We start from the raw sequence: 22,506 nt of genomic DNA, 5'->3' as shown, positions 1-22,506 counted from the left end.
TCTAGAACAAATAGAAGCAAATACACCCAGAAGGAGTAGAAGGCGGGAAATAATCAAACTCAGAGCTGATATCAACCAAGTAGAAACAAATAGGAGCATAGAAAGAATCAACAGAACCAAAAGTTGGTTCTTTGAAAAAATCAGCAAGATAGATAAACCCTTAGCCAGACTAATGAGAGGACACAGAGAGTGTGTCCAAATTAACAAAATCAGAAATTAAAAGGGAGAGATAACTACAGATTCAGAGGAAATTCAAAAAATCATCAGATCTTACTATAAAAGCCTATATTCAACAAAACTTGAAAATCTGCAGGAAATGGACAATTTCCTAGACAGATACCAGGTACCGAAGTTAAATCAGGAACAGATAAAACAGTTAAACAACCCCATAACTTCTAAGGAAATAGAAGCAGTCATTACAGGTCTCCCAACCAAAAAGAGCTCAGGTCCAGATGGGTTTAGTGCAGAATTCTATCAGATGTTCATAGAAGACCTCCTACCAATATTATTCAAACTATTCCACAAAATTGAAACAGATGGAGCACTACCGAATTCCTTCTATGAAGCCACAATTACTCTTATACCTAAACCACACAAAGACCCAACAAAGAAAGAGTACTTCAGACCAATTTCCCTTATGAATATCGACGTAAAAATACTCAATAAAATTCTGGCAAACCGAATCCAAGAGCACATCAAAACAATCATCCACCATGATCAAGTAGGCTTCATCCCAGGCATGCAGGGATGGTTTAACATACGGAAAACCATCAACGTGATCCATTATATAAACAAACTGAAAGAACAAAACCACATGATCATTTCATTAGATGCTGAAAAAGCATTTGACAAAATTCAACATCCCTTCATGATAAAAGTCCTGGAAAGAATAGGAATCCAGGGCCCATACCTAGCCATATACAGCAAACCAGTTGCTAACATTAAACTATATAAATGGAGAGAAACTTGAAGCAATCCCACTAAAATCAGGGACTAGACAAGGCTGCCCACTCTTTCCCTACTTATTCAATATAGTTCTTGAAGTTCTAGCCAGAGCAATCAGACAACAAAAGGAGGTCAAGGGGAGACAGATCAGAAAAGGGAAAGTCAAAATATCACTGTTTGCAGATGATATGATAGTATATTTAAGTGATCCCAAAAGTTTCACCAGAGAACTACTAAAGCTGATAAACACCTTCAGCAAAGTGGCTGGGTATAAAATTAACTCAAATAAATAAGAAGCCTTCCTCTACACAAAAGAGAAACAAGCCGAGAAAGAAATTAGGGAAACGACACCCTTCATAATAGACCCAAATAATATAAAGTAACTCGGTGTGACTTTAACCAAGCAAGTAAAAGATCTGTACAAGAGAACTTCAAGACTCTGAAGAAAGAAACTGAAGAAAACCTCAGAAGATGGAAATATCTCCCATGTTCATGGATTAGCAGGACTAATATAGTAAAAATGGCCATTTTACCGAAAGCGATCTGTAGATTCAATGCAATCCCCATCAAAATACCAATCCGATTCTTCAAAGAGTTAGACAGAACAATTTGCAAATTCATCTGGAATAACAAAAAACCCAGGATAGCTAAAACTATCCTCAACAATAAAAGGACTTCAGGGGGAATCACTATCCCTGAACTCAAGCAGTATTACAGTGCAATAGTGATAAAAACTGCATGGTATTGGTACAGAGACAGGCCGATAAACCCATGGAATAGAAATGAAGACCCAGAAATGAATCCACACACCTATGGGCACTTGATTTTTGACAAAGGAGCCAAAACCATCCAATGGAAAAAAGATAGCATTTTCAGCAAATGGTGCTGGTTCAACTGGAGGTCAACATGTAGAAGAATGCAGATCGATCCATGCTCATCACACTATACAAAGCTCAAGTCCAAGTGGATAAAGGACATCCACATCAAACCAGATACAGTCAAACTAATAGAAGAAAAACTAGGGAAGCATCTGGAACACATGGGCACTGGAAAAAATTTCCTGAACAAAACACCAATGGCTTATGCTCTAAGATCAAGAACCGACAAATAGGATCTCATAAAACTGCAAAGCTTCTGTAAGGCAAAGGAGACTGTGGTTAGGACAAAACGGCAACCAACAGATTGGGAAAAGATCTTTACCAATCCTACAACAGATAGAGGCCTTATATCCAAAATATACAAAGATCAAGAAGTTAGACCGCAGGGAGACAAATAACCCTATTAAAAAATGGGGTTCAGAGCTAAACAAACAATTCACAGCTGAGGAATGCCGAATGGCTGAGAAAAACCTAAAGAAATGTTCAACATCTTTAGTCATAAGGGAAATGCAAATCAAAACAACCCTGAGATTTTACCTCACACCAGTGAGAATGGCTAAGATCAAAAACTTAGGTGACAGCGAATGCTGGCGAGGATGCGGAGAAAGAGGAACACTCCTCCATTGTTGGTTGAATTGCAGACTGGTACAATCATTCTGGGAATCAGTCTGGAGGTTCCTCAGAAAATTGAACATTGAACTGCCTGAGGATCCAGCTATACCTCTCTTGGGCATATACCCAAAAGATGCCCCAACATATAAAAAAGACACGTGTTCCACTATATTCATAGCAGCCTAATTTATAATAGGCAGAAGCTGGAAAGAACCCAGATGCCCTTCAACAGAGGAATGGATACAGAAAATGTGGTACATCTACACAATGGAATATTACTCAGCTATCAAAAACAATGATTTTATGACTTTTTTCATAGGCTTATGTTTGGAACTGGAAAATATCATCCTGAGTGAGGTAACCCAATCACAGAAAAACACACATGGTATGCACTCATTGATAAGTGGCTATTAGCCCAAATGGTTGAATTACCCTAGATGCCTAGAACAAATGAAACTCAAGACAGATGATCAAAATGTGAACGCTTCACTCCTTCTTTAAAAGGGGAACAAGAATACCCTTAGCAGGGAATAGAGAGGCAAAGATTAAAAGAGACACTGAAGGAACACCCATTCAGAGCCTGCCCCACATGTGGCCCATACATATACAGCCATCCAATTAGACAAGATGGATGAAGCAAAGAAGTGCAGGCCGACAGGAGCCGGATGTAGATCTCTCCTGAGAGACACAGCCAGAATACAGCAAATGCAGAGGCGAATGCCAGCAGCAAACCACTGAACTGAGAACGGGACCCCCGTTGAAAGAATCAGAGAAAGAACTGGAAGAGCTTGAAGGAGCTCGAGACCCCTTATGAACAACAATGCCAAGCAACCAGAGCTTCCAGGGACTAAGCCACTACCTAAAGACTATTCATGGACTGACCCTGGACTCTGACCTTATAGGTAGCAATGAATATTCTAGTAAGATCACCAGTGGAAGGGGCAGCCCTTGGTCCTGTTAAGACTGAACCCCCAGTGAACGTGATTGTTGGGGGGAGGGCGGCAATGGGGGGAGGATGGGGAGGGGAACAACATACAGAAGGGGAGGGGGAGGGACTAGGGGGATGTTTGCCCGGAAACCGGGAAAGGGAATAACACTCGAAATGTAAATAAGAAATACTAAAGCTAATAAAAAAAAACAAAAAACAAAAAAGAAAGAAAGAAACAGGAAAGAGCATATGTCAACAGCTTGACAGCACTCCTAAAAGCTCTAGAACAAAAAGAAGCAAATACACCCAGAAGGATTAGAAGGCAGGAAATAATCAAACTCAGAGCTAAAATCAACCCAGTAGAAACAAAATGATCATAGAAAGAATCAACAGAACCAAAAGTTGGTTCATTGAGAAAATCAACAAGGTAGATAAACCCTTAACGAGACTAACGAGAGGAAATAGAGAATGTGTCCAAATTAACAAAATCAGAAATGAAAAGGGAGACATAACTACAGAGTCAGAGGAAATTCAAAAAATCATCAGATCCTACTACAAAAACGTATATTCAACAAAACTTGAAAATCTGCAGGAAATGGACAATTTCCTAGACAGATACCAGGTACCGAAGTTAAATCAGGAACAGATAAACCATTTAAACAACCCCATGACTCCTAACAAAATAGAAGCAGTCATTAAAGGTCTCCCAACCAAAAAGAGCCCAGGTTCAGACAGGTTTAATGCAGAATTCTATGAGACCTTCAAAGAAGACCTCATACCAATACTGTCCAAACGATTCCACATATTGAAACTGATGGAGCACTTTCTTTCTAGGAAGCCACAATTACTCTTATACGTAAACCACACAAAGACCCAAGAAAGAAACAGAACTTTAGACCAATTTCCCTTATGAATATCAACACAAAAATACTCAATAAAATTCTGGCAAACTGAGTCCAAGAGCACATCAAATCAATCATCCACCATAATCAAGTAGGCTTCATCCCAGGCATGTAGGAATAGTTTAATATACGGAAAACCATCAACGTGATCCATTATATAAACAAACTGAAAGAACAAAACCACATGATCATTTCATTAGATGCTGAAAAAGCATTTGACAAAATTCAACACCCGTTCATGAAAAAAGTCCTGGAAAGAATAGGAATTCAAGGCCCATACTTTAACACAGTAAAAGCCATATATAGCAAATGACTACCTAACATTAAACTAAATGGAGAGAAACTTGACACAATCCCACTAAAGTCAGGGACTAGACAAGGCTCCACACTCTCTCCCTACTTATTCAAGATGGTTCTTGAAGTTCTAGCCAGAGCAATCAGACAAGAAAAGGAGATCAAGTGGATACAGATTGGAAAAGAAGTCAAAATATCACTATTTGCAGATGATATGATAGTATATTTAAGTGATCCCAAAAGTTCCACTAGAGAACTACTAAACCTGATAAACACCTTCAGCAAAGTGGCTGGGTATAAAATTAACTCAAATAAATCAGTAGCCTTCCTCTGCATAAAAGAGAAACCAGCTGAGGAAGAAATTAGGGAAACGACACCCTTCATAATAGTCCCAAATTATATAAAATACCTCGGTGTGACTTTAACCAAGCAAGTAAGAGATCTGTATAATAAGAACTTCAAGCCTCTGAAGAAAGAAATTGAAGAAGACCTCAGAAGATGGAAAGATCTCCCGTGCTCATGGATTAATATAGTAAAAATGGTCATTTTACGAAAAGCCATCTACAGATTCAATGCAATCCCCATCAAAATACCAATCCAATTCTTCAAAGAGTTAGACAGAACAATTCGCAAACTCATCTGGAATAACAAAAAACCCAGGATTTTTAAAACTATCCTCAACAATAAAGGGACTTCCAGGGGAATCACCATTCCTGAACTCAAGCAGTATTACAGAGCAACAGTAATAAAAACTGCATGGTATTGGTATAGAGACAGAGAGATAGACCAGTGGATAGAATTGAAGACCAAGAAATGAATCCACACACCTATGGTCACTTGATTTTTGACAAAGAAGCCAAAAACATCCAATGGGGAAAAGATAGCATTTTCAGCAAATGGTGCTGTTTCAACTGGAGGTCAACATGTAGAAGAATGCAGATCTTTCCATGCTTATCACCCTGTACAAAGCTTAAGTCCAAGTGGATCAAGGACCTCCACATCAAACCAGATACACTCAAACTAATAGAAGAAAAAGTGGGGAAGAATCTGGAACACATGGGCACTGGAGAAAATTTCCTGAACAAAACACCAATGGCTTATGATCTAAGATCAAAAATTGACAAATGGTATCTCATAAAACTGTAAAGCTTCTCTAAGCCAAAGGACACTGTTGTTAGGACAAAACGGTAACCAACAGATTGGGAAAAGATCTTTATCAATCCTACAACTCATAGAGTGCTTATAAACAAAATATACAAAGAACACAAGAAGTTAGACTGCAGGGAGACAAATAACCCTATTAAAAATGGGGTTCAGAGCTAAACAAAGAATTCACAGCTTAGGAATGCTGAATGGCTGAGAAGCACTTAAAGAAATGTTCAACATCTTCAGTCATAAGGGAAATGCAAATCAAAACAACCCTGAGATTTCACCTCACACCAGTGAGAATGGCTAAGATCAAAAACTCAAGTGACAGCAAATGCTGGAGGATGTGGAGAAAGAGGAACACTTCTCCGTTGTTGGTAGGATTGCAGACTTGTACAACCATTCTGGAAATCAGTCTGGTTCCTCAGAGAATTGGACATTGAACTACCTGAGGACCCAGCTATACCTCTCTTGGGCATATACCCAAAAGATGCCTGAACATATAATAAAGACACATGCTCCACTATGTTCATAGAACCCTTATTTATAATAGCCAGAATCTGAAAAAAACCCAGATGCCCTTCAACAGAGGAATGGATACAGAAAATGTGGTACATCTCCACAATGGAATATTACTCAGCTCTCAAAAACAATGACTTTATGAAATTCATAGGCAAATAGATGGAACTGGAAAATATCATCCTGAGTGAGGTAACCCAATCACTGAAAAACACACATGGTATGTACTCATTGATAATTGGATATTAGCCCAAATTTTCGAATTTCCCTAGATGCACAGAACACATGAAACTCAAGAAGGGTGAACAACATGTGAATGCTTCACTCCTTCTTTAAAGGGGGAACAGGAATACCCTTGGCAGGGAATAGGGAGACAAAGTTTAGAACAGAAGCAGAAGGAACACCAACTGAGAGCCTGAGCCAAATGTGGCCCATATATACATAGCCACCAAACTAGATAAGATTGATGAGGCTAAAGAGTGCAGGCTCACAGGAACTGGATGTAGATCTCTCCTGAGAGACACAGCCAGAATACAGAGAATACATAGGCGAATGCCTTCATGAAATCACTGAACTGAGAATGGTACCCCCGTTGAAGGAATCTTAGAAAGGACTGAAAGAGCTTGAAGGGGCTTGTTACCCCATATGTACAACAATACCAAGCAACCAGAGCTTCCAGGGACTAAGCCACTACCCAAAGACTATACATGGAGTGACCCTGGACTCCAACCACACAGGTAGCAAAGAATAGCCTAGTAAGAGCACTAGTTGAAAGGTAAGCCCTTGGTCCTGTCAAGATTGAACCCCCAGTGAACTGGATGGTTGGGGGGAGTATGGTAATGTGGGGACGGTGGGGAGGGGAACACCCGTACATAAGGGGAGTGGGAATGGTTAGGGGGATGTTGGCCCGGAAACCAGGAAAGGGAATGACAATCGAAATGTAAATAAGAAATACCCAAGTTAATAAAGTTGAAAAAAAAGGAAAAAATGGAATCATATATGTGGCTACTTCCAGGTAATGTCATATTCACGAGAGTCACACATATCTGAATACATAAGAATACTTAATGGTTTGTCTCCATATATTTCTTGATTGTAGTGATTAAAGCTGCTATTAACATATATATACAAATTTTTATTAAATAGCCACTTCATATTATCTGAGTGTTTCTGTTTTCTCAAAATGCAGATGTTGGAATTGAAGTCCCAATTTAGTGATGGGGACATATTTAAGAAACGTACCATTTGATGATTTTGTGACTGTGTGAACATGGTAGCATGCTAAAAATGCATGGTCTGTTCACCCAATAAGGCCTTTGGGTGTGAAGACAGTGAATTTTTGCAGATTCCCTTGGTGAAATGCAGCAGATTAATTTACTCAAATCACAGGTCAAAACAGGGCAATAATTTAACAAAGATATCCCAGTATATGTTATAGTTTCTTCTGTGGAAAGGTTCAGAAAAAGTTGTTCTATGTAATGAAGAAACTTTTTCAAGGCTGGAGACATCACAAGCTTTTTATTTTCCTAAGAGTATTTCTTAAGATTTTATAGCACATAGGAATATTCTGAACTGGGAGATGGTGGCACAAGTCTTTAATCCCAGCACTCAAGACGCAGAGGCAGGTAGATCTCTGTGAATTTGAGGCCAATGTGGTCTACAGAGCTAGTTCTAAGACAACCAAGGTTACACAGAGAGACCCTGTCTTGAAGACTCCCTATAAATAAAGAGAAAGAAGAAAAAATATTCTAGAGACAAGAGGAGAATGGTGAATAAAAGGGGTCAAGAGAATTCTGTATAAATAATGTATTTTTGGAGCAGGCATGCCTTCATTCTCTATCTACTCTTGACTGTGGTTGTGATGTGTGTGTGTGTGTGTGTGTGTGTGTGTGTCTGTCTGTCTGTGTGTGTGTGTGTGTGTGTGTGTGTGTGTGTGTATGTGTGTGTGTGTGTGTTTCAGTTCATGCTTTGGTTTTCCTCCAATGTTGAATCATATTTTGGAATTCGTGACAAGATCTCAGATGCCAGTGGAGGGTTCTGTGAATCTGACTGGAATTTGCACAAGATCTTTGCCAGTGGTGGAAGAGGTATTCCACCCCTTTTATTTTGTTATATCTGTGTCCAGTCTTCAGATGACTATTGAAACACTTCTCTAAATGAACACATCTGTGTAAGTAAACAGGTTTTAGGTCTTATAAATGCTTCTGCTGTACTCAAAACATCCTAGAATTTTGTGTTATAAAAATTTGAACCAAACTCTCAGAGGACTAAAGTTTCAGGTTTCTTTAAAAATTTTTTTCTAACCTTTGGTTAAAGAGTGTTTGCCTGCATGTGTGTACATATATCATGTGTTTCCAGGTGCCTGAGGAGACCAGAGGTGTTAGATTCCCTGTAACTTCAGTTACAGATAGTTGTGAACTGCCACTTGGGTGCTGAAAACTTAATCCATTCCTCTATAAGAACAACAGATGCGCTTAACTATTGGGCTATTTCTTCAGGCCCAAAGACAAACATTTTAAATAATTATTTCATTGTATAATTTTTAAATTGGGAATTAAATTGTGTAGATATAACCTAATGAGTCATTTCATCAGGAATATAAAATAGGTCACATCTGGTGATGAATTCCATTTTTTTAATTTAATTTTATGGGTATAGGTATTTTGCCTATATGTGTATCTGTGCAAGTTCTGTCGGGCTGGTACCTGCAGAGATCAGAAGAGTGAGTCAGATCCTTTGGAACTGAAGTTACAGAAAGTGGTGAACCACCATGTAGGTACTTGGAATTGAATCTGATTATTTTTCAAGAGCAGAAGCTCTTGCCCATTTTTCCAGCCCAAATCCCAGATAATAGGTCTCAAACCTGGAACCGATAACTAACTGAAGTGCCTGTTTAACAGACCAAAGTGGATCTGGCCAAAAGGTTCTCTCTTAGTCCCTACCTGTTGCAGAATACGACTTTCAAGTTCAGGAGCTGGACTGTCCTCCCTCCAGATGTCCTTTACTATGTAATCCAGCTATTTTGGTTACATGACTCGTTTTTCTACCCTTGTCTCTTGTTTCTCTCCTCTCCCCTAACCTCTCTCCTAGCACGGCCTAGCTCAGGGTCATGTTCACTCTGGAATCTCCTGTGCTTGGTTGTGCTCACCCTCATATGTACAACTAAATTTCAACATATCTAATAGTAGGCATGTCGTTTTTAAATTTCTTTTATTTTTCATTCAGCAGTTTCTTGACATATTGTATTTGGGGCAAATGGCAGACATGGTGAGTATAAAAATTCTTTTCTTCTTTTTTCTTTTATTGGATGTTTTTAAAATTTATATTTCAAATGTTACCCACTTTCCTTGTTTCCCCTCCAGATACCCGCTATCCTCTCATGTCTCCCCGTGCTTCTATTAGGGTACTTCCCTGTCCACCCACATCCTCCCACCTCTCTACCTTGACATTTTGCTACATTGGGGCATCAAGACTTGAAAGAACCAAGGGCCTCTCTCCTCCTATTGATGGCTGACAAGGCCATCCTCTGCTATATATGCGATGGAGCCGTGGCGTGGCTCCATATTTGTGTATTCTTTGGTTTGTGGTTTAGTCCCTGGGAATTCTGGGCAGTCTGGTTGGTTGAAATTGTTGCTCTTCCTATGGGGTTGTAAACTCCTTCAGCTCCTTCAGACCTTTCTCTAACTCCTGCATTTGGGACCCCGTTCTCAGTACAATGGTTGACTGCAAGCATCTGATTCTATGTTTGTCAGACTCTAGCAGAGCATCCTCAGGAGACAGCTATATTGGGCTCCTGTCAGCATGCACTTCTTGGCGTCAAAAATATTGTCTGGGTTTGGTGGCTGAATATGTGCTGGATCTCCAGGTGGGGCAGTCGCCTTTCTTTCAATCTCTTCTCCACAATTTGTCTCCATGTTTCCTACTGTGAGTGTTTTTTTTCCCACTTCTAAGAAGGACTAAAACATCCACATTTTGATCTTTCTTCTTCTTAAGCTCCATGTGGTCTGTGAATTGTATCGTGGGTGTTCTGACTTTTGGGCTAATATCCACTCATCAGTGAGTACATACCATGTGTGTTCTTTGTTACGGGGTTACCTCACTCAGGATGATATTTTCTAGTTCCATCCATTTGCCTAAGAATTTCATGAAGTCATTTTTTTAATAGCTGAGTAGTATTCCATTGTGTAAATGTACCCACATTTTCTGTATCTGTTCCTCTGTTGAAGGATATCTAAGTTCTTTCCAGCTTTTGGCTATTATAAATAAAGTTGCTATGAACATAGTGAAGCATCTGTCCTTGTTAGATGTTGGAGCATTTCTATATGTCCAGGAGTGGTATAGCTGGGTCCTCATAAAAAATTCTTAAGGCAACTGTCTCTTTGGATGTTGAGCAAGAAATATTAAATGAAAAATATAAAACCGGATATATGCATTGGGCATAATAACTAGGAAATAGTCAAGAAAGCACCTGTCTTTGGGAACAAGAAGAAAAAATGTCCTTTTAGCTTCTGTGTTAGAGTAGTCTAAACATTCTTCTTTATGTTCCATATAATGTACCCAATTAACACTGTTTTATTCTTGTCATTAACTGAACATACAGAGAGTTACAAATTCTGTTACCAATGCTTTTGACTGAAAGAATTTGAACAGCAATAAAAATGTATATTATGGCCTAACCAACAGTTTTTGCATGCATATGTGTATGTGTACTGACACGGTATGGGTATGTGTGTATGATGAATACACACACACACACACGCACACACACACACACACACACACACACACACACACACACACACACTGTGTGTGAGAGCACTGGTGAGGGGTTCTTAAAGGTGCAAGGGTGACCCATTAATATCTGAAACACCATAAAGTCCCATACATCATAGATGGAATGACCTCATGTGACCTGTATCATGAAATCCCTGAGTGTATACATACAGATACTGATACAGATGATACAAATACATATACAGATACACAGACACACATATAGCACCTAAACTACTACATGGAATATGTTCATCTGAATTTGTTTCTTTGTAGCCTCTTGATGCACAACAGACTTCATGGTGTCTGAAATAAGGTACCATCACAGAGGTTATCAGCCATACAGCAGATCCCAGAAACACTAGAACAGCTTCATTTAAGTATGTTTCCCTTTTCAGAAAACTGTAGTCACAAACTCACATCAGCATGCCTGTTTTCTTTTAAAACTAAGTTCACAGGAGTCAGGCTTGGGGGCAGAGTACCTGCCTGGGGAGTGATGGAAACTACATTTCCCGGGATGCAATACGCGAGATGTTGGGGGCGGAGTTGAGCCAATGGAAATTCGGCATTTATTCTTATTTTGGGGGTGTATGTCTCTCTCTCTCGGTCTATGTGTGTGTGTAAGTGTGCGCACGCGGTTTTGTGATTCTTGTCTGGAACTGGACTTCCAGCGTGGTGTTCTTGGCGATCGTTTTGGCGTTTCTGGGGTTTGTTTACCTAACAGAAGCTCGGAGCGCGGTGGGCTGTTCGGATGGCGGAGAGCCAAGAGCTGTTCTGCAGTAAGGAGGCCCGGCTGAGGCCCAGCGACTCCGCCCAAGTGCCCCGAGCCTTGCCTATGGAAGAGACCTCGGTGACCTGGTCCTTGCTTCCTCTGCAGAATCCAATGGCTGTGGCCACGCACAGGAACCTGGTCCAGGTAAGTGCTGTGCCCTGTGGCTCTCACCCGATCGCAAGAGCACCGGTAGAGGCCTCATTACGACCCTGAAGCTCCTAGCTGGTGTCGCTGGCAGGAGGATTATCTGTGTGCTGGGGTTTGAGTGTTGCAGAGGGATGACTCTTGCAAAGACCTGGAAGGGCAGCTAGGCAGGGAAGATACCGAGTCTTAGTATCCAAGTGTTTGATGAAGCGGTTGTGAGGTCAGTTTGCTCCTGAGAAATTTGAGTTTAAGTCTTCGACACCGGGAACCAGTAAGAATTGTGAACAGAGGTCCTGTTCAGAAATAGGATTCTAAATTTTCCTGAAGTTACTCAGAGGAAGAACCAACAGGGGGAGACATGAGAGGTGGGAGAGGGTAGTGTATTTGTCACAGGTGTGACAGCTCTCAGGTGAGATTCAGAACTGTGGACCATCACATAGATTTGTAGTCATCCCAGGCCTTCTGACCCCAGGATGGGCAGGGTCACTGCATGGCTGAAGCCTGTGAAGACTGCCTATGGCTGCTAGATTCTAACAGCCTCCTCCTTTTTTCAGGTTCCCCTAATTTCAGAACCAGTTATGGAGGTTGGCCTGGTAAGTAAATTCTGCCTTTACCCTCATTACACCCATACCGTTTTTAGCTTAGTGGTGTCCTTGGTCTATTATCTCAGTGTGCTCTAGTAGACATGAGTCTTGCAGTCTTGAACAGGTTAGATACACAACCCAGAGGCTGCAAATTGTATGAAATTGTTGGCAAGCGTGAACAGAAGTGTAGAAGGTTACTTTTCCCCCAGCATATGCTAGTATGTGGCTGTGCCTGAAGGGGAGACTGAATTACTTAGACATGTGTAGATAGATCTCCTTTCTCCTTGGAATAAGGATCAGTGAGGTGCAGCACTCAGACCCAGAATATTTCTCTGAAAACCAGAATGTGTACTTTATATGGGGAAACAACAATAGGATGTAGAGGAGGCTGGTGAGCCAACCTATTCTCCTCAGGCTCCTTGTTTGTTGCTGGCTGCTGCATGGGAAACCAACTGTAAAATAAGGGAAATAATGTTGTGTTGACACTAATCCTGTGAGTCCCAGATAAGGACCTGAGGATAGACCACAGTACAACTTGGTGAGCCAGTGAGTTTTATTGGGGTTACTTACAGAAATGGGGGGTCACTAGATACCCTTGTCCACAAAAGCCCACTCCAGCATGGATCGATGACTCTGGGAAACTGGAATCCTGGAGCACATGGTACAACTTACCGGTAGTGTGACAGGTTTTAGTGTCTTTTCTAGACATAACATCTGGTTTCATCTCTTCAGCTATCTCTGCTATTTGTATTGGGTTAAAAGGGGCCTTGTGCATCACTATGTAGCCCAAGTTAGCTTTGAACTTGTGACAATTTTCCAAGTACTAGAATTATAGGCATGAGTCAAATTACCTAACTTCCACTGGTGATTGTTGGCTGGTGTCTTAGTTAGGGTTTTATTGCCGTGAAGAGGTGGAAACATTTAATTAGGGCTGGCTTATAGTTTCACCGGTTTAATCTGTTGTAGAAATATTTAATCTCAATCAGGAGTTTTGCCCTGCCTTCATTTCTTGGATAAAAGACATACAACTTTTATTATTATCAAAAGCTTTAATCAGCACTAGAGCTGGGCAGATATCTACCCTCTGTGCTATTAAAATCTATTTCTCCATTAATAACCCCGAGGTATAATTTGCATGTTCCATCTCGGCAGCTCTTAACTCCAATTGTCTAGCCCTCGTGGCTATGTTCTCATGATTCACCTATCCCATGGCGGCTTCCTTCTCTCCACTTTCTTCTCTCTTTTCATGCTCTTGCTCAGACCTCAAGCCCTGATAACCCCAAACCTGGCCTATGTCTCTTCTGCCCAGCAATTAGCTGTTGGTATCTTTATTTAATCAATAATTTTAAATTAAGGAACAAGGTCATGTTGTACATGTATGTGTAGTCTCTGTGGGCAACCAGGCCTTGGGGGGTCAGTATTTAGCATTACAATATACAGTAAAAGACCAAACGTCAACATTAGTTCATTATTGTCCTGGCACGAAGCATGGCAGTGTACATGCAGACTTTGTGCTGAAGGAGCTTAGAGTTCTACATCTTGATCTTCAGACAGCAGAAGGAGACTGTGTCACTGTACATAGCTTGAGCATTGGAGACCTCAGAGCCTGCCCCCATGGTGACATACTTCCTCCAACAAGGTTACACCTACTCCAACAAGGCCACACTTCCTAATAGTGCCACTCCCTGTGGTCCAAGTATGAGGGCCAAACCTATTCAAAACACCACAGTAGGTGAGGTTGAACCAAAGAATAGCATCAGGTAGGATACCATTATAACAGGGTTGGGGCTACTTTGTAATGGGGTCTGTGAGAGGAACGGGTAGGAGTTACGGGTTGGATCCTGATTGAATTCCCTAAGGACTCTCTGGTATTGTCTTCTCAGATAATACCCCCCCCGAAGACCCCTAAAATTATGTATTGAGTAACCAGTAGGTATGTCAAGGGGTTGCTTTCAATGTGTAATTGTGGTTGTATGTGAGTACGGTTAGAGAGGTGTGTGGAACAAAGAGGTCTATGTTTTTGAGGTGGAAGTGCAAAATTATTATCTCAAGGTCTTAACATAGAAATGGAAGTTGCAAATCCTTGTTCGGTTGTATATAGGGTGAAGGATGTGCAGGAATATGGGCCAGTTCTATGGTAATATAACATGCAGCTTCACATGTCAGGGCTAGAGTTAAATGTTGCCCATCATCCTTCTACGTATTGGTGCTGTGCAGGAGTAGTTAGTAAGACTGAGAGAACCTGGAGTGATACTCAGGCCTGATATTTCCTCCTGGGCAGATAGGATTAGATGGGAGATGTGCATTACATTGGATTCTTCAGAAGGAAATGGATCATAAAGTTCCTTTTTTCCCCTATTATTCAGGGCCTTGTAATCTTGAGGGTGTGGCTGTGGGAATGTAATCATATGAGAAAAGTATGATTCGGAATGCTGTGTGTGGCACTAGGGAGATAGCTCAGTAGGTAAAGAGCTTCTTTTCATGGATGAGGACCTGAGTTCAGATTTCCAGCACCCATATAATGCGTAGGCCCTGTAGACCATGTCTATAACCTCAGCACTGGGATTGAGGGTGGGGAGCAGAGACAGGTAGATCCCTGGAGTTCATGGTCTAGCCAGTGTGTAAACCGGTGCATTCCAGTTTTATTGAGAAGGCTTATCGCAACAAATAAGGTACAAACAATTAAACATGTCACTCAACATTGACTTCTTGCATGTACAAATGTGCAGAGGTAGTGTGAACTAATTGTCCCAGGACCAGTAAGGAGTCATAGGATAAAAAGGTGAGCCCATGTTCCTTGGGTCTGGAAGATTTTTAGGATCTTCGGAGGTATTATCTGAGAAGACAAAATTCAAGTTAGCCTATCTTCTCTCTGAAACATTTTTCTCCCTAACTAGTATCCGTGACAGCCACAGCACTGATAAAAGGGAGTAGTAGCTTTTATCCTAGGCCAAATTTCATCTTTCTGTTTATCTCCCTGTATTTCCATGGAAGGGTACAATATCAGTGAACAGAGACTAGGCATCAATGGACGAGTGTCTCCTCTGATATGAGATGGAAAATAGAGAGAGCAAAGATATATATTGTGGCAAGAAGATTGGAGTGGTTGGAATTCTGAAAGAGAAGCCGATTATAAGCTGAATTGTTTCCAATGTGATAGGATGTGTCCTTTGAGGATGTGACCATTCACTTCTCCCAGGAAGAGTGGGTGCTCCTTGATAAGGCCCAGAGACTCCTGTACTGCAATGTGATGCTGGAAAACTTGGCACTTGTGGCATCTCTGGGTAAGGTCCTTGCATGACTCCCAGTGTCCAGGGTTTCATCTACCTTTTTACCTGAAAGTAATTGCTAACTTAGGAGTCATAACAAGTCTCAAACTTTCTCTATAATGTCCTATTCCTTGGTTTCTGCCTATTTCATGGAGTTGTCTTTTCCTTTTTTTCTTTTTTCCTTTTTGTTTTTTTCTTTGCTTTTTGAGTTCTCTTTCTATACATAGCCCCAGATGTATTGGAACTCACTACTAGGTAGACTAGGCTGGCTTTGAACTCATAGAGATCTACCTTTTCTCTGCCTCCTGAACGCTAGAATTAAAGACATGCACCAGGCTTAGTTGTCATTTCCTATGGCTGCCTTTGTGAGAAATTGCCAATATTGTCACATTTATTTTAAAATGAATCGGGAGATATTCTTGAAGGACTCTTTAAGTATTTTGTTATGTTTTCTTTCCTATGTAGTATTTTATATTAATTTGCTATGAGTTAGTGTGGGTCACTCACTCTCTCCCAATATTTACATTTCCATTTCCCATGTGGTTAGGGATGAGGAAAGGTCTTGATTGCTTCATAGAGTTGAGAAGGCAAGATTATCTTAAAGGAGACCAGATCTTGTGGTAGGCATCCAGAGAAGGCCATGTTTACTTTATATCAGGAGGCAGCAGAGTGCCCACAGTGTTTTAGTAAAGGAGTTACCCATATCTCATTTCTACCACCTTTACTCCTTGTTTAATTCTTTGGCATCTTGTGATTGCACCTGCAACTTTTGACTCTTGGCTACCTTGATGCTCTGCTGCTTGTTAGTTTTGACATAAGGTGTTATAAGGTACTTATACAGCTTTCATTAGTCCTTGATCACTAACTTCATTTGGGGGCTTTTGCTCAGTATAGACAGATCACCAAGAAACAGTCTGGTGGAGGCTGTTGGCTGAGAAATTGCGTGGAGACCCTGCTTGTCTTTTCCTATACTTTATTCCTATGTGTTTTGTCTGATGTGATATACCCCATTCTGTATTTGAAAGCAGCTCCCTCAGTATGTCTGCAGCTCTTTTGTTTTTAGAACACTTCAGTGCGTTCATTGCCTCTTCTCCATTTTTTTTCTGGGATAACCCCTTTTCTATGTAGCACAGGCTAACCTCAGACTTATAAGCCCTTTGCCTTAGATTGCCAAGTGTTTAGAGTAAGGTGTAATCTAAATCCAGCTGTTTTTTTGCTTTTTTGTGTCTAGCTTACCTTTGTGATGGACTTTTCCCTCTCCAGCATGATTTCATTAGCATCTCCACATGTATTTCTCTGATTTCAGGTTCCTGCACTGGAATGGGGAGTAAAGAGGTAACTTGTGAGCCTAATGCACCTGCAGAAGGGGTGGTATGTAACAAAAGTCCAATTCCCCAGGAGAGTCATCTCTTTGAGATACCTGTCCCAGCTTTGGAAGACATTGTGCACCAGACTGAGTTCCTAAGCACACATCCTGTTCTGACATTGGGCTCAGGCAGAACAGGTTCCTGTTTAAATGAAGACAATAACCAGTATCAGAAGAGTTACAGTGGAGGAAAGTCCTGTGAAAGGGATCCTGACAAGGCTTCAGCTATGTCAAGCTGCATATCCCATGTGTTGACCAAGCCATTCATCTGTGGGAAGGATGGGGAGGAGGCCCTCACCTCTACAGTCTGTCTTCAGCAACAGGGTGCTTGTCATAGTGAACAGCCCTCCACAGGCTGTCTTCAGCAGCAGGACACTTGTAGTAATGAACAGCCTCACAGCAGCAGCAAGAGTGGGGAAGCACTTTTGAATGGAAAGAAACATTGTAAGGGCAGTGAATGCCAAAAAGTTTCAAGCTGCACACAGGGACTTGTTCAGTGTTCAAGTGCCTCCTCTGAGAAAAGGCCGTCTGAGTGTAGCAAGTATGAGAAAGCCTTCTCCTGCAATTACAAACTTGCTCAGCACCAGGACAGTCATCCGGGACAAAGGACATATGAGCACACTCAGAATGAGAAGTCCTTCAGAAAAAAGTGCCGCCTCAACACACAAGACAGAATTTGTCCTCAAGAAAGGCCCTTTAAGTGTACTGAATGTGGAAAAGCCTTTATCTATAAATCTGAACTCATTTACCATCAGAGACACCACAGTGGTAGAGTACACTATGAGTGTAAGGAATGTAGAAAGTCTTTCACCTACAAATCCAACCTCACTGAACACCAGAGAATCCACACTGGGGAAAGGCCTTATCAGTGTGAACAATGTGGCAAATCCTTCAGACAAAACTCTAGCCTCTTTAGACACCACAGAATCCATACTGGAGAAAGGCCGTACGAGTGCTATGAATGTGGGAAATCCTTTAGACAGATATTTAATCTCATCAGACACAGGCGAGTCCACTCTGGAGAAATGCCTCACCAGTGTGGCGATTGTGGGAAAGCCTTTAGCTGCAAAGCTGAACTCACTCAACACGAGCGAATTCATAGTGGGGAAAAGCCTTATGAATGCAGCGAGTGTGGAAAATACTTCAGGCAGTTCTCCAACCTCATTCGACACCGGAGAGTACACACTGGTGACAGGCCTTATAAGTGCAGTGAATGTGACAAATCCTTCAGTCGCAAATTCATCCTCATCCAGCACCAAAGAGTTCACACTGGAGAAAGGCCTTACAAATGTGGGGAGTGTGGCACATCCTTCACCCGGAAATCTGACCTCATCCAACACCAACGAATTCACACTGGCACGAGACCCTATGAGTGTGAAGAGTGTGGGAAGGCATTCAGACAATGCTCTAGCCTCATCCAGCACCGAAGAGTTCATACTGGAGAAAAGCCTTATGAGTGTATCGAATGTGGGAAAGCCTTTAGTCAGAGTGCTAGCCTTATTCAACACCAGCGCCTGCACACTGGAGAAAGACCTTATGAGTGTAGTGAATGTGGGAAGTCCTTTAGCCAGAGTGCTAGCCTGATTCAACACCAGAGAAGCCACAGTGGAGAAAAGCCTTATGAATGTAGTGAATGTGGCAAGCCCTTCACCCATAAGTCTGACCTGATTCAGCACCAAAGGGTTCACACCGGAGAAAGACCTTATGAGTGCCATGGCTGTGAGAAATCCTTTAGCCGTAGATCGAATCTTGTCCGACACCAGCGAGTTCACACCTAAGAAGAGTCTTTATCATGTAAGAAATGTGCTGCTTAGGATGTTCTTTATCACAGTACATAGGCAAAACATGCATGAAGATGTATGCCTGCTCCTGATTGGGCAAGGCTGGTAGGTATGCAGCCTTGTGGGTTTTGCTTTTATAAGCACCTGACTAACATAAATTGGTGCCATTCTCTGAGCATCCCAGGTAAGTACCTGGCCAGTGTCCATCATCCTGGCCAGTATTTAATAAAACTTCTTTCAAATTTGGCTCCAAAAAAAGTGCTGATTTACAAGTGTAGTAACACTGGGGTAGACTCACAGCCCTCTCTGAGTTCAAAGATTCATTTAAGTTTCAGAAGTGGAGGTTATTTCAGATATGTAGGAAACTTTGAGGAGACTCATTCCAGTTTTTAGTATGCCCAGGGTCATGTCCAGATTTATACCTTTTGCAGTGTCTGTGGTAGAAACCCTGTTACTCTTAGCACCTGGAGGATTAGGAGGCTGACTGTCCCTGCTGAGTGCTTAGCGATGCAGACCTCTTTACTCTGCTCCGGCCTTAGCTTTGGAGACCCCTCCTTTCCTTACAGGGTGGTAATCTTATTTAGAAAGTGTGGTTTGAGTTGTGCTTTCAACTTTGCTAGGAAGGATAACCTTGTTCAGGACAGATTTTGTTCTCACACCTTGCTCCTGACGAATATTTCCAGGCTGGAACCCACCAACTTGTGAGATGCTTTACTCTCACCTAACTTTTGAAAAGGGAGTTTGTTTATGCTCCTTTGATCTTAAACGTTCTGCTCACTCTGTGCTGTGACTTACCAGCCGACCTGTGATGTCAGCATGAAGGGGTGGACCAATTTCATCGATTTCCTCACTTTCTGTTTGAAGCAGCTGTGTGGAGTATTGGTCTAATTTTCATGGCTGCACCTACCCTCACAGGAAAGACTTTTTTGGGTTTTGTGTTCCTGACTTACTGAAGTGATTATGATTTTTGAGAGGTAAGAAGTCTTCACGAAGAGGTGTGTTATGACAACCCCAGGTACTTCTGTGCCACCTGAACAATTCTGTCCACTTTTCCACCAGGATGTCACATAATTCCTAGCATTGCTGAGGGTAGTCTCTTCTGCTGGCCTTGTACTGGAGCCGTTGGCTATGTGCTGAATAGTGTGTAGGGTAGCAGTTTGTGATTAGGACAGGAACTGAGTTAATGGATGCAAAGATAATACTGCATTTCTTTATTATGCATATATGTGGCTTGCTTCACATGGACTGTAGTACTTGTATGGAGGTCAGAAGGCAGCTTTTGGAGTTGATTCTATTCTACTATGTGGGCTCCAGAGATTGCATTCAGGTCATTAGCCTTTTGGTGAGCCCTTTCACCTACTGAGCCAACTCTCTGACCCTGGAACATGCTTCTATTAAAAGTTCACCCACAGATGCTCTAGTCATTTTGTGTGAGTTGACAAATTCTCAAGATCTTTTTAGCTATTTCCTGTGGCTCTGGTTTTTTTGTCAGAGAAAACAGTGAAATGATTTTGTGGATTCCTATATTCCCCCAGTTCTGCCATAGGCCAAAGTTGTTCAATCAGAAAAACAAGGTGAGGAAGAAGATTCTGTGGGGTGGGGTATAATTCTGACCTTACTTGTGATTTGAAGGGTAGTAACTTTTATTACTTACCAAGACTGGCTGTCGGTGGAGCAAGGCTATGATTCTCAGATTCTGAGTAGAAAGATGATGGAACCCATATCAGGTTGTGAAAATGTTTTGAGAACAGCAGGGCATCTAGGTATACTGTTTTGGGCTAGTTTTCACGGCATTATTTCTGTATCATCTGCATGATTGATACTTAAAGGACATAGCATGGCACTGTGGCATGTGCTTGGAGTTCAAATTTCTAGAAAGGCAGAAGAATGAGGAGTCTATGAGCCCAGGAGTTTGTGGCTCATTGGGAGCAACATAACATGACTCTATCTCAAAAACAAAACCTCAATTTGGTAAAGCCTTGAAATCATTACAGTTATAAAAGCGAATTTACCTGTCATCTATATATTTATAATGTGCCCCTTTATTAGCATTTCCTACCTCTCCTGGAAACCAGTGATTTTGTTTTTAAACTTTAACTTTTAGGTGTATGGGTATTTTCTCTGCATGTATGTATATGTGCCTAGTGCTTGGGAGGCCAGAAGAGGGAGAAGGACTGGAGTTACAAATAGTTGTGGGCCATCGTGTGGATATTGGGAACTGAATCCAGGTTTCGTGGAAGAACATCTAGTGGTCTCAACTGCTGAGTCACATCTTCAGACTCTGCTTTTTCTTAAGCAACATATTAGTTTACATGATTTAGAATTTTAAATTATTGCCTTCAAAACGTGAATGCTTATATATGTATATATATATATATTATATCTTGTATAATTACTTCAAGATTCAACAGTGATGCTCATATGAAAACTTGTTACTATTGCTGAATAGTGTTTTGTATGGCTCAACTAATGTTTGTTTATTAATTTATTTAAAAAAGTTTCTTTATAGATTTTTCATACGACAAAGGCTGCTGTGAATATATGTCAGTTTTATATAGTTATGCATTTTAAGCACCTTTTGTTAATAACTCAAATTGTAATATAGGAGTTATAGATGAATATTTTAAGAACAATTTAGGAAATGCCAACTGTGATGTGTTTGCTCCCTTTTGCATTCCCACCAGCTAAACGTGAAAGTGGCTGTTTCTCTCCATCCTGACGTGTTCACTATATGAATAGTCCTTTAAGATTTTATCCCATTTGGTGAGTTTACTGTGACTATGTATTTCAATGTATTTCCTTAAGTATTCTGAAATAAAACACATTTTTCATGTGCTTAATTGCCTCATCTGTAATAAAATGACTATGTGTTTTTATTTTCCTTCAGTGAAATTGTTGTTGTTGTTATTGTTATTATTAATCATTAATTATTTTGAAACCATGTCTCTCTATGTAGTTCTGGCTATTCTGGAGCTTGCTATGTAGATTAGACTGGCTTAGTACTCACAGAGATCCTCCTGCCTCTGCCTCTGCTAGAATTAAAGGTTCTTTTTTTTTTTTTCATGGAAGTCCCACACTTTATTTCAAAATAATTTATAAATAGTGTATACAAAGTGAACATGTACATGAAGCTATTAAACATTGGAACATAAAAGATACTCAGAGATGTTACAAGTTTGTATCAGTTCATTTCCTGATAAATCATCATAACCAAAGCAATTTGCCAATGGAAGAGTGTATTTGGGTTTAACCTTCCACAAGGATAAGAGTCCATTGCAATGGAATAACATGGCAGGATGTGGCAGGCATTGGTGGCCAGAATAGAGTTTACATCTCCACTCTAAGAACGAAGCAGAGAAACAGAGAGAGCAAACTGAAAGTAGGGCATACATATATGTATATGTATGTATGTGTGTGTGTGTGTGTGTGTATATATATATATATTATATATATATACATATATATATTCATTCACAAAGCCTGCCCTCAGTGACATAATTCCTCTAGCAAGACCACATCTCCCAAATCTCCAACTGCAGTCCAGGGGTTCAAGGCGCAGCCTATGGGGAATGTTTCTCACTTTTTTTTTTTTT

At 40.9% G+C, this 22,506-nt stretch overlaps 1 protein-coding gene across 2 annotated transcripts; it reads left to right on the top strand.

Annotated features, from left to right (window-relative positions):
- The first annotated feature begins 11,582 nt into the window (after positions 1-11,582).
- On the top strand, positions 11,583-21,805 carry Zfp551 (zinc finger protein 551). Of its 2 annotated transcripts, NM_001432556.1 has the most exon segments (5): positions 11,583-11,913; positions 12,468-12,506; positions 15,658-15,781; positions 17,073-18,926; positions 21,598-21,805. In NM_001432556.1, coding segments are annotated over 4 exon segments (2,166 nt in total). In that variant the 5' UTR covers positions 11,583-11,748; the 3' UTR covers positions 18,911-18,926; positions 21,598-21,805.
- Positions 21,806-22,506: the final 701 nt, after the last annotated feature.

Source organism: Rattus norvegicus, chromosome 1, assembly GCF_021556685.1.
Source record: "Rattus norvegicus strain SHRSP/BbbUtx chromosome 1, alternate assembly SHRSP_T2T, whole genome shotgun sequence".
NCBI classification, from domain to species: Eukaryota; Metazoa; Chordata; class Mammalia; order Rodentia; family Muridae; genus Rattus; species Rattus norvegicus.
The sequence above is the reverse complement of the archived record's forward strand: the minus strand, read 5'-3'. Positions and strand labels throughout refer to the sequence as shown.